This window comes from Sparus aurata, chromosome 7 (genome assembly GCF_900880675.1).
Source record: "Sparus aurata chromosome 7, fSpaAur1.1, whole genome shotgun sequence".
NCBI lineage: Eukaryota > Metazoa > Chordata > Actinopteri > Spariformes > Sparidae > Sparus > Sparus aurata.
In genome coordinates this window covers 31,611,170-31,631,062 of record NC_044193.1, presented here as the reverse complement: position 1 = coordinate 31,631,062, position 19,893 = coordinate 31,611,170, and the positions used below count along the sequence as shown (strand labels likewise).

Here is a 19,893-nt window from a genome sequence, read left to right as displayed (position 1 = left end):
CACCTGTTACAAGCATGTCATGACGGGGAGAAAACAAGCAGTGAACGTCATGTCAATCGGATGATGTTTGTCTGACTTCCTGTGTCGAGTGGGTGGCGCTATGGATATGACACAGTATTGATGCACAGATCTATTTATGGTGACTCCCACTAGATTCCTGAGAGATTTGGCCGAGATAGGAAATTGTATGAAGAAGTTATTAGGACTCGATGCTTCATGACGAAGGATTTTTATGGCGGGCACCGCCACGGCCACCAGGTATGACGTAGGATAAAGATTTCCATAACTTTTCATCTTCAAGGTCAGAGGATGATACTGAGTGAGTTAGTGGTGTTACATCTGTAGGAGGAGGTAATTTAAGTACGAAGATTGGCAATATTTCAAAATGGCGGCCAAAAGCAAAATGGCCGTCTTAGTATTGATGCTGAGATTTATTTGGGGAGACAGCCTCTACACTTATGAGCAGTTTGGTGTGGATAGGAAATTGTATGTTAAAGTTATAAAGCCTTGATGTTTGACCGCGAGGGGAAAAAATGGTTTCCACCGCCCCGCCCACTAAAGTATGACGCAGCTGAATGATTTCCATAACTTTTGTTCTTCAAGGCATGAAGATGATCATTTTCAAAGTAGGCATGATTTGTACAAAAATGCCGCCACACATCAAAATGGCTGACTTCCTGTTGGAGTGACGGTATGGGTCCAAGAGGGTTTTTTGTGCGTCTGGTCATGAGGAATCTGCGTATTGAATTTCTTTCTTCTACGCACTTGTGGGAGGCGGGGCTGAACATTAGGGAGTGCTACAGAGCCCGCAGGTCACGACCACGCCCCATGACAACACAGATCTTTTCAGGGTGACTGCCTCTGCATTCCTGAGAGATTTGGCCGAGATAGGAAATTGTATGAAGAAGTTACGAGGACTTGATGCTTTACGGCAAAAGATTTGAATTGACCGCTCCACTGCGGCCAGCAGGTATGACGTAGGATAAAGATTTCCATAACTTTTCATCTTCAAGGTCAGAGGATGATACTGAGTGACTGTGAAGTCGGTGGTGTTACATCTGTAGGAGGAGATAATTTAAGTACGAAGATGGGCAATATTTTAAAATGGTGGCCAAAAGCAAAATGGCCGACTTAGTATTGATGCTGAGATTTATTATTATTTATTCATTTATCATAAAGAAGATAATTGAGTTAATTTGAAGACTGTGGTGTTTAAGCTCTAGGACAAGATAGTTTTCAAAGTAGGCATGAATTGGACAAAATTGCCACCACACATCAAAATGGCTGACTTCCTGTTGGACTGAGAGTATGGGCCCCCCAGACTTTTTTGTGCGTCTGGTCATGAGGAATCTGCGTACCGAATTTCGTTTGTCTAAGCACATGTGGAAGGCAGGGAAGAACATTAGGGGGCGCTACAGAGCCTGCAGGTCATGACCAAGCCCAGTGACGATGCAGGATCGTAATTTTCGCTGGATGTGACTTATATTCCAAATTTGGTGAGTTTTTGGGTATGTTCAGGCATCCAAAACTGCAGTCAAGCTTGGAGAAGAAAATTTCTCTCCTTCCAATTACAATAGGGACCTCGCAGGTCTACCTGCTCGGGCCCTAATAACCAAAGATGCTGCAACATTGATTGATAATATTTTTACAAATGTAATTGATGTGAAAATAGTTACTGGATTATTAGTGACTGATGTAAGTGATCATTTACCTATTTATGTTGTGTTAAAAATGAACAAAAGGTTAAAAGTAGGAGCAAATACACAGACTAGTAACTTAGTTAGAATGAAATCAAGAGAGGCAATTACGGCACTCAATGCAGACCTTATGAATCATGACTGGCAGGAAGTTTATGTAGATGATATTAATCAAACATATGATGCATTTTTAGATACATTTTTGTCATATTATGATCACCATTGTCCATTGAAAGAGTATAGACAAAATCCAAAAAAGAAGAGAAAACCATGGTTTACAGAAGGGTTGTAAAAAGCTTGTAAAAAGAAAAATAGGTTCTATAGGGAATTTATCACATATAGAACAAAGGAAAAGGAGGACAAGTACAAAAATATAAAAACAAATTGACAGCTATTATGAGGCTGCACAAAAAATACTGTTTTGATCATTTGTTGCAAAAACACAAAAATAACATTAAGGGTACCTGGAGGGTGCTCAATGGTTTGAGAAAAAACCGTAGTAAAAATGATTTTCCAACATACTTTGTAAATAATGACAATTCAATTATTGAAAATCCAGAGGAAATTGCTAATGAGTTTAATGATTTTTTTGTCAATGTAGGCCCAAATTTAGCAAGGGAAATTAGACCATAATTATGATTTTGCATTCAACAGTAACAACTCAATGTTTCTTGGTGGAGTTTGTGAGAGTGATGTATTAGAAGTGGTACGGAAGTTTAAGAGTAAAAAATCCACAGATGATAATAATATTCGCTTATAAAGGAAGTAATGGACTGTGTCCTCAAACCATTTACTTATATATAAACAGGTATTTTTCCTGATATGATGAAAATGGCTAAGGTGGTCCCAATCTATAAAAATGATGACAAACATATTATAGACCAGTGTCTTTGCTACCTCAGTTTTCAAAAATACTCGAAAAATTGTTTGTAAACAGACTGGATAATTTTATGGAGAAATATGAGTTACTGAGTGACCATCAATATGGGTTTAGGAGCAACCGATCAACATCCTTAGCAGTGATGGAATTTGTAGAAAATATAGCTACGGCTATAGATAAGAAACAATATGCTGTAGGTGTTTTTGTTGATTTACGTAAAGCATTTGATACAATTAATCATTCCTTACTACTACAGAAATTGGAGTGTTATGGAATAAGAGGTGTTACACTAAATTGGATAAGAAGTTATTTAAATAATAGGTTTCAGTATGTAAAAGTTAATAATACTGTGTCACATTATGGAAAAGTAACTTGTGGTGTACCACAGGGTTCGGTATTGGGACCTAAGTTATTTATACTTTATTTGAATGATATTTGTACAGTATTTAATACGTTGAAATTCATTACATTTGCGGATGATACAAATTGATTTGTGCAGGACCAGACATTAAAGAATTGTTGTCAACAGTAGAAAAGGAGTTGATCATGTTAAAAGAATGGTTTGATATTAATAAGTCATTAATCATTAAATGAAAATAAAACAAAATGTATGGTGTTTGGTGGTGTTAGGGCAAATTGTGAAATTAAATTATTCCTGAATGGAGTAAAAATTGAGAGAGTATATGAGATTAAATTCTTGGAAGTAATTTTAGATCATAAATTCAGTTGGAAGCCACATATAGAATATATTAAAAAGAAAATAGCCTGGCTTGGCCCTGGACGCCTGGTCTCTGGCCCTCTCTTACGAAGGTGATGGTACTCAACAGTGGCTTTGTTTTGGCTGGACGTTTCTTTCTCCTCTCTTGCTCCAGGATATCTGCGAGCTGTGCCAACACCTTATTATGGCGCCACCTATACCTCCCCTGGGTCAATGCTGTTTTACACCCTGATAGGATATGCGCCATTGTTCCTTTACCGCCACACAGCCTGCACAGTGAGTCCTCCCTCATTCCCCACCTGTGCAAGTTGACTGGGTCGGTAGAGTGTCATACACTGCTCGGAGCATAAAGGAGATACGGAACGGCTCCAGCCGCCACATCTCACTCCACGTGATTGTCCTTTTGGGAAGGTTCCACCTTGTCCAGGCACCTTGAGTTCCGAGCTCGATGGATTTAGCTCTCCTTCCTTCTTCCTCAAGTCTTCGGACTTCTTCCTGGATCAAGGTCCTCCTTTCCCTGGGAGTGGACTTCGACCACTGCTGGAATTGGGATGTTCCTAGACCCTGCCTTCCAGTGCAAGGGTTTCCGATGATGTCTCTGGTCCTCAGAGAAGATTCTGCCTGGTTAACTGCCGTGCTGGCGGCCCACTTCCTGCCCGATCTTGTTCTAATTCCTGCTTCCCTGGTGAGTTGGTCTTCGGAGTCCCTATATGTGAGGGAAAGTCTGCACTTGGCAACTTTAAACTCCTCAACCACTGAGGACAGGGGGAGCTGAAGCTGGCCCGACCTTATGTAGAGCCCCACTGATGTAAAGCTCGGGGGTATTCCCAACCATCTTCGAAGGTGCTTGTTGAACTTTCTCTCTATCCCTTCAACTGATGTTATCGGCACTTCGTAGATGGTGAGAAGCCACATAAATCTTTGGAGTAGGCCATGTTGGTAGATACAGCATTTATATTTCCCAGGCAGGCCAGACTTGTCAATCCTGTTTAACCATTCTCCAACTTGTTTTTCGGTACTGGAGATGCTGTTTTTGTCTGTCAGGGAATCATCATACCATTTCCCAAGGCACTTAATAGGGTTCCCCTGGATGTTCGGGATCACCTCCCTTTGAACAAGCAGCTTGAACCTCTCAGTTGTTTTGCCCTTTTGAATCACCAGACATCTTGATTTCTTGGGCTTGAAAATCATTTTCGCCCATGTGGCCATACGATCCAGCTCTGCCAGGACCCATCTTGCCTGCACATGGGTTGGTGTTATGACGGTAAGGTCATCCATGAATGCCCTGATTGCTGGCTGTTGACTCCCTGCAGCAGTTCTCGGTCCTCTTGACTTTGTACTCGCTGCGGTTATGATCAGGTTCATTCCCATGGTGAACAAGATGGGAGAGATGGTACACCCAGTTACTATTCCCTTCTCCATTGGTTGCCACTTTGTTGTGAACATGGCTGACTGGAATCGTAGCTTGATGTCTCCCAAGTAATCTGTGATCATACCCTGGATGTGAAGTGGGATGTGGTAATGGTCCATAGCCACTCGGATCAAGTTATGGGGAATAGACCCGTATGCGTTAGCAAAGTCGAGCCAGGCTACTGTTAGGTTGCCTTTCTTCTCCTTTGCCTCTTGGATAAGTTGGCTGATGACCCCTGTGTGCTCCAAGCACCCAGAGAACCCTTCAATCGCACCCTTCTGGATAGAGGTGTTAATGTATCCATTCTGGGTCATGCATCAGAATCAGAATCAGAATCAGGATTCCTTTAATGTCCCGTATACCGCTGGGACCTGGAGCAGAAGATGATCTAGCATGCTTGACGAACTCTTGAACCTCTCTCCATGATGGAAAATCTATGCTCAGGGATGTTATTGGTGGATTGATGGTGCCAAGCCCGTGATCTTCTGCTAAGGCGATGTTTCTTGACGGATCACTGAATGTCTCTTCTACAAACTCCTCCACCTCATCCTTGGAGCTTGTTAGAGTCCCAGACCTTGCCTCTCCCAAAAGTGCTTTGGTGAAGCGGTAGGGGTCTTTTATAAACTGGGCTCTTGCAGCTTCCTGGTTTCTCCGCCTCTGCCTTAACCTCTCAGCCCTTCTTGCTCTGATCAGCTGCTCACGATGGCTGGCTGTCAGTTCTTTTATTCCTTCCTTTTCTTCCGTGCTTGCCAATTTGAATTGCTTCCTCAGGGCTTTAATTTCCTTCCTAAGTTGTCTTATCTTTCTTTCTCTTCTGTTCTCCTGATTTTCTTGTCTGGCTTTCTTCTCTCTCCTTGGCACTGTTCCAAACCGTTCTTTTGCCAAGTTATAGGTGATGGCTGTCAGTGAATCCATCTTTCTTTCTGCTGATCCTGCTTGTGCCGCTTCCAGCACCTTGTCCAGATCTTCCTTGAACATGGACCACTCTTTGGTCTCACACGTCTTCGGCCACTTGAGTCTTTCCTTCGTTGGCTGGGGTGGGCTCTCTGGGGTGGCATTTGAGGTTCTCCTTGTGTGCTCTTGGGGGATTGCATGCACTGAGAGATCTCTAGGACTATGGTGTCCTTCCTGCCTAGGGTTCTCCTGCGTCTCACCAGACTGATCGTCTGAGCGGTGTGCCTGCATCCGTTCTTATCCACACTTGGACTTGCTCTGGTGTATTTTTAGCCCTCTTGCGCCTTTGCAGATCTTTCCGCACTTGCACTTGACTTCCCATGCCTCCCCGGTCAAGTTGGTTTGTTTAAGCCTTCTCTGTGTCTGTGTCACTGTCCTGGTCGTTGCCGTTGAATCTGTCCTAGTGAGTCTCTCATCCTCCCCCCCTCTCGGGAGACTCTGGGGGTATTGCTCTTTTGTTGTGTCTGTAGCTTGCTTGGAGCCCTCTTGCGAGTGCTGCAACAGGGGTTGCTAGCCCCTGTTACCCTGCCAGTCTTTCCTGGAGGTCAGCTGTCTTTCCAGCGTCACCGACCTTCCTCGGTTGCCATCCAGACTTTCCTGGAGGGAAATACATGCAGGACATACATAGACCCTATAATTAATAATTAATAAAGCTTCCTATCGCGAAACCACTAATAAATTATTTATAAAGTCTGGCATCTTAAAATTCTTAGACATTGTATATATGAAAACATTAGAAATATTATTTCGAGCAAAGAATAAAAGTCTTCCCACCTGTATTCAACATTTTTTTAAATTGAGAGAAAAAAATTATAATTTAAGAGGGTTGTGTATTTTTGAAATATGTAAAGTGAGAACTAATGTTAAATATAGATGTGTTTCATTTTTGGGAGTTAAATTATGGAATGGACTTAGTGATGAACTGAAATTGTGTAGATCACTGTTGAGTTTCAAAAAAACATTGAAAGGTAAAATAATTAAGGATTACAATGTAAAATGACTGAAATGTGAAATGATTAAGAAGTAAGAATTTAGAGTACATTTTTATCATGTTTTTTGTTTTGTTTTTTCTTCTTCTTTCTATAACTGATATTTTGGGTTATTTAATGGATTGTACAGGATAGGCAAAAATAAGCCTTGGCTTCAGCCTATTCCTTTTTCGGTTACAGAGTTTGTTTAAAATTTTTGATGTGAGAAAATGTTGAGTGGAACTCTGTATGGTAATATTTGCCAGTTGATTGCACATAATTTAAGTATTTTATATTGTAACCGAAATAAAACTATTCATTCATTCATTCATTTCAACACCCACATTTATTATCTATATTTAATATCTGTATATAAAAATGTGCTGTTCATTTTTGCAATATATCATGTAAACATGTGTATATGCCGATTATATTTTCTTTCCTTTTTAATTATATTGTCTATTTTTGCTATTGCTCTGTTCTTGTAACATTCTGACGCTGCTGTGACAAACAAATTTCCCCGTCTGCGGGACATTAAAGGATTTCTGATTCTGATTCTGATTCAACTAAGTACTACTCAGTAATACAGTGACATGTGTACAATGCGAATGCAGATATTGTATTGTATTGAAGTATTGATACCTTGGCACCCCACAACAATACGCAGCACTCATAAACACTTTTTCTTTCTTTCTCTCCTGCAGCCATGTCCAGTTACCTGTTCATAGTAAAATCTGAGTTACCTCTGGTCATCCAAGCCTTCCTTGGCCAGACATCCAGCTCTGAGTGAGTAATGCTAACAATCAACAAAATGTATAAAATTCAATATCGCTTTCAACTGTGTCCATTACAGAGATGGGTCCAGATATGACGAGGCAACATACTGATTTTATATCCTTATCCTGATTCAAGAATTTAAATTGTTTTAGATTTTAGACATGGTTATATGGTGATATGACACAAGTGTTGTCTTTTCCTGGTTTTAAAGGCTGTATTATGGTAAAGTGATGTCATTTTCTGACCTGACCAGGTTGTTCTGCTTGTAATATGCAGTTTTAAGTAATAGTTTTGGGAGGGCACAGGGGAAGAAGATATATCAGTCTGTGATACACACCAGTACGTGTGAGGAGAAACATTCACTGTAGGTTTGGCTTTGAACATGAGATCATTTACTGCGTTTACCAAAATGTCAGTGTTCCTTTAAAACTGCTTAAAAGTGGATTTCATTCAATCATCTCATAGAATTTCACTGTGCACTGTCCACGCTGCAAGATTTCCAATGAATGGTCCTACGTTTGTCCTAATAATGCCCCACCTGAATGAGGCCGGATATTAATTGATCACATCAGCATCAACATCACTGCTCTGCTGAGCAATGTTGTATATTAGCTGTTCCTGCTGCTTCACCACACTCAACCAAACTGAATGTTGTTAAGTTGATCCTTCACAGTGAGCAGATCCAGTCCAATTACACTTGTAATTGCGAAGAGTTACTCTCATTAATTTAAAGGGCAACTCCACCAATATTAAACATTATATTGTGTTTGCAGGTCTTAAAGGGATAGTTCGGGTTTTTTGAAGTGGGGTCATATAAAGTACATATCTATAGTCGATCTGTTTCCTACCGTAATCACCGATCAGCGCAGCTTCAGTTTGGAGAAGTAGAGAGCCGCTCCAGCCCAGAGGCTCAGCTTTGTACTGCAGTGAACGGGGTCCAGCAAAAAAGCGAAATTAACCACCTAAAACAAGGCTCACCGCTTTACATTGCCGTCAGACCGCGCTTTCTTTTGGCACTACATTTTCTCTTACGCATGAGCAATAGTGCGTAGGGATACGGAGGTTTTGCGGTTGAGAAAATGTAGTGCCAAAAGAAAGCGCGGTCTGATGGTGATGTAAAGCGGTGTGAATTTTACCTATACAACGTACACTTGAACTGATGTAAAACATTTTAGGTGAGCCTTGTTTTAGGTGGTTAATCTGCTTTTTTGCTGGACCCCGTTCACTGCAGTACAAAGCTGAGCCTCTGGGCTGGAGCAGCTCTCTACTTCTCCAAACTGAAGCTGCGCTGATCGGTGATTACGGTAGGAAACAGATCGACTATAGATATGTACTTTATATGACCCCACTTCAAAAAACCCGAACTATCCCTTTAAGGAGTACTACTGCATATTTGAAGAAGAAGTAGTATAAACCCTTTTGTGGCTCGAGAGGGAGTTGAATGTAATCTGTCTCCACTGATGTCATTCATTAGCTAGGTTGCATTGTGGGTAATGTAGGCACCAGGTGAAAAGAATACCTTGATTAAAATGGTGATATTTCTGATTCTGTTGTATCAATTCTGATCATTTGGTTTTAAACTGTCGATAAGGAGTCCAGCAGTCTGTATGTTTCCATGAACACTTAAGTCGAGCTACAGTCACGGCTCGATAAGGCTATTTAATTGGACTACTGCCATTAACCCACAAGCACCCGGGGAGAATTGATATATTGACAGAAGTGTGTCTGACTCCACCACGGCAGATGGCAATATGCATCAGTTATTTGTAACTGGACCTTCATCTGGTTAACCAATTTCGTAACATATCAAACAAGTTAAGAAGTAGCAAATGGGCTGCACAACAAACAGTTAAAAAAATGGATGGAAATGGATGAAAATGGACCCCAACATTAGACCAGTGAACTGCTTTTCAGAACAAAAGACTTTATTATACTACTTTGTTCACTTAGTGGACCTCCTCAAGACCTGGATAAAAAAGTGCATAATTGGCACAGTTACTGTATGACTGAATTCAAACAGGTGTGTCCTGCTTCACAGTGTTTTTTAATGATCAGCCAATAGAAACACAGATGTGCTGTGTTTAGTTATTTTTTCTGCCATTAACCTGCCATGTACAATTTTCACTATCAGGATTCAAAGTGACCCAATCTAAGCTTTGTTGAGAAAACCGGCTTTTCGTGTGGTCACCAGACTTTTTTACCTCTAAGCGCTGGTTGTGTGCCTCGCAGAAATGGATGATTTGCAGCTGCGATGTTATTAAGCTCAAGCAAAATGCTGAAGGTGATACATGAGGATGTGGAGTAAGTCAGCAGCATACTCTCAACAAACCACAACAGAATTGGAGCAATGTTTTGTGGTCAAGCTAAAACATATTTAAGATGTCAACATTATATGGTGACATTCTCATTTTTGGTTTTTGTTGCACTGTAAGAAACAAGGAACTGCTTAATGAAACAGTTCATCCAAAAGTCATAATGTAATAATTACCCCATCACCTCCACGCTGATGGAAAATCAGTGAAGTTCTGTAGTCCACTGAACATTTCTTGAGCTTCACAGCAAAAACAGCCTTGCAGCATTCTGCTAAACAACCAGTGCCTGGAGACTATTTAAAATGTAAAAAGCAACCAAAACAAATAAACATAAAATGGCTGCATTTTTTACACCCTTTTAAAAAGCCATTGAATCTTCACTGTAGCTGCTAAGCTAAAAGTATTACTGCAGTTGAGAAGATCATGTTTGAATTTTGGGGTGAACTTCTCCTTTAAGTCATATTTTTTTCCCAATTGACACACTCAGGGGTATGAACCATGTCTCTCACATCACAGCCACTTATCTACATGTAGTAAATACAGTATACCACAAACCTATATTTGACTTCCCGCCCCTGGAACAAATTAAAAGTTTTCATTTTTCAACAAAACCTACCTTGCTTCTGCTCTGACTGCATTTCTCACAGTTTTCAACTATATGTGTGTTTGTGCTTTACTGTATGTGTGTTTTCTTCACCTAGCGACTGGTTCATGAATGGAAACTACCTCATCATCATTGTCACTGTCTGCATCATCCTCCCACTAACGTTGATGAAACACCTTGGTACGTCCCTCAACCCAGTCACACTCAACATTCCTCAGAGAGATGCTTTTGAAAGTTGCGCTCAACAAGGTCGTTTATTATATTAAGTCTTCAGAAAAAAATCACCACATTTTTCCTTGTATTGTATGGTGTGACTTGAATTTAGTACAACCTTCACAAAGCAACGAAGGAGAGAAAAGATTTCTGGTTCTGCTTTCTTGCAGACACATGAAATACATGTCATCAACACAACATTTTAATATAGTCACAGTGTGTCTGAGGCTTGTGTTCTTGCATTCTGCAGGGTACCTTGGTTATACCAGTGGCTTCTCTCTCTCCTGCATGGTCTTCTTCCTCTCTTCGGTGAGTCCCCACTGAAAAAATACCCAAATGCCCCCAAGCATGAGTCCAGTTCAGAGGTGTAAAACAGAATGCCTGTGGAGTTTGGGTCTGACTCTGTTAACACTCTCTAAGACTTGGTCAGGCTCTGAATCCTTATAGCTTTAGCTGGTTGGACAGGGATGAGTTACCTCCAACAGCTGCTGCAGACTTCTTTTTGGGAATGTATACAACTGCTGCTGGGTGCACACTCTCAATATGTCAATTGCCAAGATCAGGGACATGCACATGATTATAAAGGGGCAGGGGCTTAAACTCAGAAAAGGGCAGTACATGCGTGTGCATAGTGTGCACCAATTGTTTTTTTTTCAGGCCTGAATAACACAATATGTTGATTAATTTAAAATGAATAAACAAAGTACTTATAGAAAGCTAACTACTTAGCTGTGTATCCTGTGTAGCTGTGGGTGACATGCAATTGCCATTTCTTTTGTGTCAACAAATTATAGTCAACATGAGTTTATACACATTATCATTATACTGAGGTTTAGAAGATATGCAATTCAGCTGCGACTCTTAAAAAGCAATAAAACACTCGTTTACTAATAGGCTATTTATTGGAGGGCAAGTGCAAACTAGAAATATATGCTACACATCTAAAAATTTGTCAAAACCAAGAAATGACTACTGTGACTGCTACTCTGACTGTTAGTAGGAACAGCAATGTTTACAACAGCAAAGTCACAGTAAACTCAGTATCAGGAAGAAGTTTAAGATTTGTGGCAAGACAGCTGTCAGATTATTCTTAACTCTCATTAACAAGCAGTTAGCTTAACAAGCACAAATGGGCGCTTTTCTAAAATATGACTCATATTTAAGCACGTTGAATAAGTGGAAGGCGGCTTGTTAGCCCCCACAAGGAAGTTATGTTAATGGTTTATAACTCACAAAGGTTCAAGTCGCTCCACTGTCACATCTCATCTATGTGCGTGGTGGAATTCTTGATGAGGCAGCGGCTTCTCTCTCTCTCTCTCTCTCTCTCGTCCCTCTGTGAGAGACAGAGCGGAGCCGCAGCAGACAGAGAAGCGGCTTTAGGCTCAACACACACACAACACCATATACGCATAGGAAATGCGTACGTTAGATAACAGTGACGTTTTTATACCGCCGTTATTTTTACATACCTTTGCACAACAGGAATTTATTTATTCATTAAAAAAACACACAAAAAGGGCTTTTTTTTAATACAAGGCAAAAAGGGCAGGGGCTCAAGCACCCCATGGGCCCTATGTGTGCACGTGCCTGGCCAAGATGTAGCGACATGTCAGAGAAGAGTTAAGTTGCCAAACAACATAGGATTGGAAAGGGTCCAAAAAGTTGTATTGTCAGGAAAGGCAGCAATAATAACATGTGTTTCACTTCGTCATAGTCTCTCTCTCCCTCTTTCTCTCTGTCATATCAGGTAATCTACAAGAGATTCAAGATCGCCTGCCCTCTAGAAGTGTTCGGCAACTACTCTGTGAACACAGTGGTCCCAGAGGACACATGCACCACCAAATTCTTCACCATCAACCAAGAGGTTGGAGATAAACTCCCTCAATTTCAAGCACACAGTGAAACTGTTCATTTGTGAGCTCTGTTCAGAGGACTGTGTTTTGCTCTGAACCCGTGTACTGTTGGGAACTATTTGTGGCTGCATCATATTACATGGGGTAGTGTGGAGTTCATATCTTTCCTGGAAAATAACCAAGTGAAGTTATTCTGTTACTTGATTTGCAGACGGCATACACCATTCCCATCCTGGCATTTGCCTTTGTATGTCACCCTGAAGTGCTTCCCATCTACACTGAACTGAGCAAGTAAGATATATGCGAGTCTTACATTCGTCACACACAGTATACATCATGCACTTTGATGGTCAGAATACCATCCCTCACTCCCAATGTCTCAAACACAGATAACTGATCGGTGGCCCTACACTTCTTGGTTTGATGCTGTAGTTAACAAATGCCACTTCTTTCGGTGCCCCTCAGGTCTGCTTAGAACACTACATAGTTATACCTAAGGAATTCAAAGCATTTCCTGTACCACCATCAATCCTTTATCTGTTAGCAGAGTATATTATTAGCACTGATTAGTAGTTTGGTTTATGATCACTTTAAACAAGCGATTGCAATGCAATATGAAAAACAAAAACACACAATTAAAGCTTTCCTTTAAAATTAATAACTATATCCTGCTTTGCATAAACTTGTGATATTATAACATGAACAGTTTGGTTCAAAGAGAAATACCATTTGTGAATATCAGCACCTTTCTGAGTGACATAAATAATTCCTTGCATGAATATAAAATTCCTGATGAAATATCATTGGAGTTATCTCAACTTTTCAGAACATTATTGTGGATACAGTTGTCTGTGTTGTTTAACAGTGAACATCAGCTGACTTTTATTCCTGAAGAAATGTTTTGGAATGAAACCCATCAAATGTTTATTTGCCATCAGTTACATGTAAGTGGCACAATGTACTAAAGCTGTGTAGCAGTATTGGTTCAAGTCGCTTACATTTAAACCATTTTGAAATGTAAAAACACACTGCAGTATATGTTGTTATGATAGATCATCAATTATCATTAATTTACTTATTAGCCTGATAGCACAACATTCTCATGCTTCACATTTGTCAGTGTTTAAATTAGTGAAGAAAACTAGGGTTCGCATCCCATTTGTGTCTAAGAGTCAAAAGTTATTTGTTTTGAAGTTATGTCATGTAAGTAAGAAAACGCACATAAGTGACATATACCTGTTACCTAAGAGATGTACGTATGTTACTTAAGTTACATGACATAAATGTACCTATTTTAACCCAAAGTATGATCTTTTCCCAAACCTAAGCAAGTAGTTTTGTATCCTAAACCTAACCATGGAGCTTTTGTGTATAAACTGAATGGATGACTCTCGTCCATAACTAATTGGGTCTTATTTTTGTGGTTTTTGGCCACATCAGTATCCACCAGGTAAAATGACATCTGGTGAAAAGGAAAATCAGAAGATCTGACAAGTGTAATGGGCCTTGTGCCCTCAGGCACGTGTCTCAAACAAAGAGACCAAGAGAGGCCTGTAGTTGAAGCCAGAAGCCTAACTACCAGGACCTCAGCCACGAGGTCTACCGGACAAAGAACAGGGCAAAAGGGCCCACAAGGTGTGAGAGCCAAGTTGAACTACCCCCAAGACGTTCACCTGGTCCCTATTGGCTGTGAGCCCGGAAGCTCTGCCAGGATCACAATGACATCAATCCCACGTTAAAAGGTCACGGATCATTCCTGCCCTTCGTATTTTCCTGCGGTCTTTTGTTGTGAAGAGACTTAGGTTCATGCAATCGCTGCCATAAGGGTACAACTTGAGAAATGTTTTTCACTTTTGCTTGAGCTAATTTCAGTTCCCTCCTCGCTGGACGAGACAGAGACTTTTTTTGTTTTACTTTTGTTTTTGCTCGGACGTTTGTCATCATTGTTTGGATCCAGGAATGCTGCACAACCCAGCCGTTTCCTCACCGCTTGCAGAAGGAAGAAGTAATCTTCAGAAGGAGACGAAACCGTCCTTTCCATCGAGTCGACATAACGCTGTGAACAAAGCTGGCATCAGTTTCCAGGACCCTGGAGCCTGACCCCGCTCTCGCGCTCCCGAACTAGTTGGAGCTTCGAGTCAGACAGGCACCCACACTACCGCAGGGCTGCCAAGTTTCAGAATCTTTTTTTTTTTAACATCGATTTTGCCTGTTTTAATGTCGATTGATACCTTAAGACTGATGTCCTCACCTCCATGCCAGCGGCTCTCCCTGCACTGTGACCTAATTAAAAAGTCTTAATTAACCAGAAATTAGAAATTAAAATTGTAACAAGAATTTTGACAAAATACATTTATTTGTCAATATTTCATTTCAACCAACTCTCCATCATTTAGCTGGGGACATGTCTCATGTTGTAGGTGTTTGTGGCAGATTTTGATGCCTTGATGACAGAGGCAGGGCAGGCAGTTCCTTTAGGGGGGTCTAAATTGACCCTTACAAGGTCTGCAACTCTGACTCTGTACAAATAGAACCAAATGGACCCCAATGGGTCCACTGTCACAAGGATAGACCTTGAAATTTAAAATTTTGAGAAACACTGCTTTATGGGGGTCTAAATTGATATTTACAAGTCTGTAACTCTGACACACACACACACACACACACACACATTGGTCCTCATTTATCAATCTTGCGTGAAAACGGGTGCAGATCTGAGCGCAGAATTGGTCTTACGACGGGACACACGTGATTTATGAAACGTTCGTATCTGACCAATTCCAGCGTGCGAATGATCGGGTCTTGATAAATGCGGCGGCTGAATTCGATCTTCATTAACATGTTACGCCCTTAAATATTCCTAGTTCGGAGGCCTCACCCACTGAGGTCAAATATGGAGAGAAGAAACACTGGCAAGAAGAGAAACTTTTCTGAGATGGAGATCAAAGGCATCAAAGGCACTCCATGCGCTAATGGAATATTGTGCAAAACTAGCAGGCCAAAATAATATCGCACACTTTCTCTGGAGTATACAGCAGCGTTCCCCCTGCTGGTCCAAGACGGAGTCACCTGCCCATCAGCAACCCGAAGCAGCGCTCCACTGTGACTCGTGTGCGTGTGTGCGCACTATTGAATCTCCATTCCTACTCTGTAGCAGTGTTATTAGGTATTCCGTTAACTAGTTGTCATGTTAGGCTATTTAGCTATCATATTTAATTTTACAAAAAAGTGGTGTCATTAAAAACGTGGGCTTTTTTTTATTAAAAGTTTTGTATTTTGTTCTATTCGTTTTAAGAATCCGTTTTGATCTGTTCTAAATATGTGACTGCTTATGCTTAATGAGAGCTGAGGTTTGTTTAATAATTATTTTTAGACAGATTTTGCTGTACTGCACCGCAAATCCACAGACTCAGATTTGCGTACACAAGCTCAGACCTGACGTGAGATCTGATCGTAGCTTCCACTCATGTCCAAATTGATAAATGCTGAAGTTTGAGTGGAAATGGTCGTATGCACGGTTTTCTGCCGTACGTTCGTTTGTTAAATTAGGGCTATTGAGACTAACGTTAGAATCTCTTTTTCAAGTGTGAACTGGCCAAGAGAAGAGGCAAATAAATGTTACACAGCTCTGCAACAAATACAGGACAATGATAGACTTATAGCAGCCTTAAATCAGCAATTATTTATTTATTCATTTATTTATGCATGTATTTATTTATGCATTTATTTATTTATTTCAGCATTTATTTATGCATTTATTTATATATTTATTTATGCATTTATGCATTTATGCATTTATTTATTTATTTCAGCATTTATTTATACTTATGTCAGGTTTGGTCCTCCATAGTTGTGTTTGTTTCTTTGTTGTCTGCTAAGCCCCGCTTAGCTTCTTCCCTCTTTTACTAACACACACACAAACTGAGATACACGTAATCTTATGGGCCATCTGTTGTAAACTTATAGTTAATAACCCCACTATAACATAAGACATGTGTCCTGCATATCCCCTTTATTGACTTTAAAGATGGACTCCTCTCAGTAGCACAGCGACCTTTTTGGGGCTGTGGGTATTATCCCTCTAAACGCACCTCTCATGTGACCAAACCGCACACGAGACTAAAGATGGCGTAACCGCCACCTTTGTTCAAACCTCGCGCACGTGTAGGGATCACCTTTGGTCAATACAGTCACTGCCGCCATTTTTGAATTCCAGGTATATGAATAAGTGAATCTGAATTCATCAACTTGGAATCCGCTTTCTCGCATGACACAAAGTCACGTCAGGTGTTTCCTGTAGTCTCTCCAACGAGACTTCCTAAGTCACGCCCACTAATTTGTAGTCCGGCAAACGTGACTTCCCAAGCCGTCTTTGTAGTCTTTATTGGGGACTTCCTGCCACACAGACCCACACGCACACACGCCCACACCCACACACACACGCCTCCACCCAGTTACATGTTTGGCTTGCTTATGTTTTGATGTTGCTAGTTGTTGAAGGAAGCTGTTGTTTGTTAAAGTAGGTGGTTTGTTTTGTGGAGAAAAGCTTTAATAAACATTGTTGATTTTAACTGAGCAGCATCTGTGATTATTTTGCACAATCCCATATTGTAATAACGGCTGGTTGAGATGGCCAGTGCTTGGATTCACGCCTTCCCTCTTATCTAATTATTGATATTTTCATATTATTGACAAGTTGACTAACTTTCAGGCTATGAGACTAAAGGTAAATCATTTGATTATTGATCCCTGATTCCAGGGTAGTGCCCCGTGTTCATTAATGACTCATAGTTACCTAGGTTTCATTAATCAACTATGATAATTTTTATTTAATTAATAACATGGTAATTAATAATCAATAATCAATATCGATTCCTAACATGTCATAAGCCACACTATTTTAACATCAAAATGAAAATGTGAGAACCTCAAAAAAACATCTTCTTACAACTTTTCCAAGTGAAAAAAAAAGTTAGTTTCACATTTGGGCACTACAGCAATAGTGTCTGTAAATAAAGGCTATTCTTAAAATAAACTATAGCAATGGCCATGCTTCTTCTCTTTTGACTCTATGTATCTTTTCCCCCCAAAGCCCAACAAAGAGGAGAATGCAGAATATTGGCAATGTTTCCATCCTGGGCATGTTCATCATGTACTTCTTCACTGCCATATTTGGCTATCTGACCTTCTACGGTGAGGAAACATCTCTCTCTCACGTACCTCTGTGTAATGACATTGAAGTAACACATGTTCTATATCTGTGTGTGTGTGTGTGCAGAGAACACTGAGGCAGAGCTCCTCCATACCTACAGTAAGGTAGACCCCCTGGACACTCTGATCCTGTGCGTACGGCTAGCTGTCCTGGTGGCCGTCACTCTGACTGTACCCGTGGTCTTGTTTCCTGTAAGATCATGTCTGGGCTTCACACACGTCCATCTAATATACTCTGTGATACTCACCTGAAATACTTGTGCATTTAATAATGTGGTCAATATAGTATACAGAGGTTCACATGGTAAACTCAATAGGGTGCGTCTTTTCACAGTACTTCATTTATTCTGTTCAGAGATGGTGATGTATCCACTTCCATCTGCTTCCATGGATGTTTCACATTAAAAGCCTACACGGAAAGAAAGAAATAATTCTTTGCTTAAATTCAACTAATTAAATTTATTTGTGGATTTTGGATCCATTTTTGGTCAGTTGCAGAGAGCAGAGGCTCTAGCTTGTTTTATTGATAAGAGTTGTAAAATGGGAATTTCAGTATATTCTAACCTAGGCCCCACAGTGGCTACAACTTTGGGGCAACTCTGTTAAAGAGGCTTGTTAGCTTCTGCCAACTTTACGGAAACAATTTCTACAGAGATAGACCTTTTGGTTATGCCCAATCCTGGTACTGTCTGTTTACATGAACCCCACTGTTTACTGATGATGATAGAGTGTCTTGAAAGGGTTCCTATTTCATAGGAGGAGATTTCACCACCTACTACTACAAGATGAACATTTCGGGCTCTGAAATTGAGCTGATGAGTCGCAGGAAGACAACAGTGGAAAGAGGAACTAGAGAACCTGCCAAACATAATTTATTACTATAGTCATGGCTGAACAACGATCTACCTTAGATGAGGCAACAACTCATAAAAAGATTTCAGAGTGAGACTTAAATTAGCAGACATACGTTTATTGGCCCAAAGGATTGCGTTGCAGGCGCTGCAGCTGCCAGAGACTGCTGGCTGAGGAGGTCAACTGATCATGAACACACCAAAATATTTAAACCTACAGCCCTGGTTTTAAATGATTGGAATTACCCTTTGAAAAAATTCTGACAACTGACACAATTATATATACGTGAACTGTTAGACATAATACATTCAGGATATATTTCCCCTGTTGGTCTGCTAGGATTAGTGTCACACAGTTCTACAGTTCTAGTTTCATAGACTGACTTGGTGTGATACCTGGGCAGAATTATGCATCCTTATGTCCTGTCCTGCTAGATCCGCCGTGCCCTCCTGCAGCTGCTGTTTCCAGGAAGGCCCTTCCACTGGCTCCGTCACATCATTATCGCCATGTGTCTGCTGTTTGCTGTCAACCTGCTGGTCATCCTCGTTCCCAACATTAGAGACATCTTTGGCATTACTGGTGAGATATTAGACTTCAAAGTTGTATGGAAGCCTGAAAGGAAAGGGCTTCTGATCAGTTCTGATGAGAATGCTTTCAACTGGTAAACCACAACATACAGGCCAGAAAACCAGCGTTAACTGTTTTTAATGTGTAGTTGCAAGGCAGGATCTACTATCTGATGATCAGTAATTGCCCTCTGTGCAAACAAAAATGACGTGGAGTTCCCCAAGGCTCCATTCTAGGGTCTCTCCTGTTAAACATCTTCTTGCTCATACTAGCTCAGATTATTAAAGACAGCTATTTTACCACCATTATGCAGATGGCACACAGATTTATATCCATAAATTTCGTGCAGAGGTCACTGGGGAGGTTATTGGGGAGAGGATTAAGGGGGATACTTCAGGTGATCGACGGAACTAGTGTAACTTCTGTTGAAGTTACTAAAAGTACAGCACCGGCGGTATTTACACTAGATAAAATAACTAACCTAGATCTTCATTCATGAGTGATACAGTGCACTAATCACTCTGAGAAGGAGGATTCACCTCCTGTTATCATGGAAAATTCTGTTTCTGTCAAACGACTGGACATGCTGTTAGTTGAACCCATAAATTGCGCAATGTATTATGGGGCTAAGAATAAGGTGGATAACAATATCCTCAAATGACTATGGTACCAGGCAAGCACTGAATAAGTGCATTCAACAAATCAGTGAGTGATTAATTGTGCCTCCTCTGTGTGCCCAGGGGCTACCACTGCTCCCAGTCTGATTTTTATCCTTCCTGGACTCTTCTACATCCGCATTATACCCACCAACCAGGAGCCCATGACCTCAAGACCAAAGATCCAGGTAGGCTGATACCATCTGAGAAAACAGAGTTA

At 40.7% G+C, this 19,893-nt stretch overlaps 1 protein-coding gene across 1 annotated transcript in view; it reads left to right on the top strand.

Annotated features, from left to right (window-relative positions):
• LOC115585428 (sodium-coupled neutral amino acid transporter 3-like) overlaps positions 1–19,893 on the top strand; it is a 31,810-nt gene that overhangs the window by 11,028 nt on the left and 889 nt on the right. Inside the window, exons 7-15 of the mRNA XM_030423781.1 lie at positions 7,333–7,414; positions 10,419–10,501; positions 10,785–10,843; positions 12,282–12,398; positions 12,599–12,678; positions 17,480–17,580; positions 17,666–17,790; positions 18,885–19,029; positions 19,758–19,861. Coding sequence (XP_030279641.1) covers positions 7,333–7,414; positions 10,419–10,501; positions 10,785–10,843; positions 12,282–12,398; positions 12,599–12,678; positions 17,480–17,580; positions 17,666–17,790; positions 18,885–19,029; positions 19,758–19,861 — 896 coding nt within the window. The remainder of the gene's footprint in view (positions 1–7,332; positions 7,415–10,418; positions 10,502–10,784; positions 10,844–12,281; positions 12,399–12,598; positions 12,679–17,479; positions 17,581–17,665; positions 17,791–18,884; positions 19,030–19,757; positions 19,862–19,893) is intronic.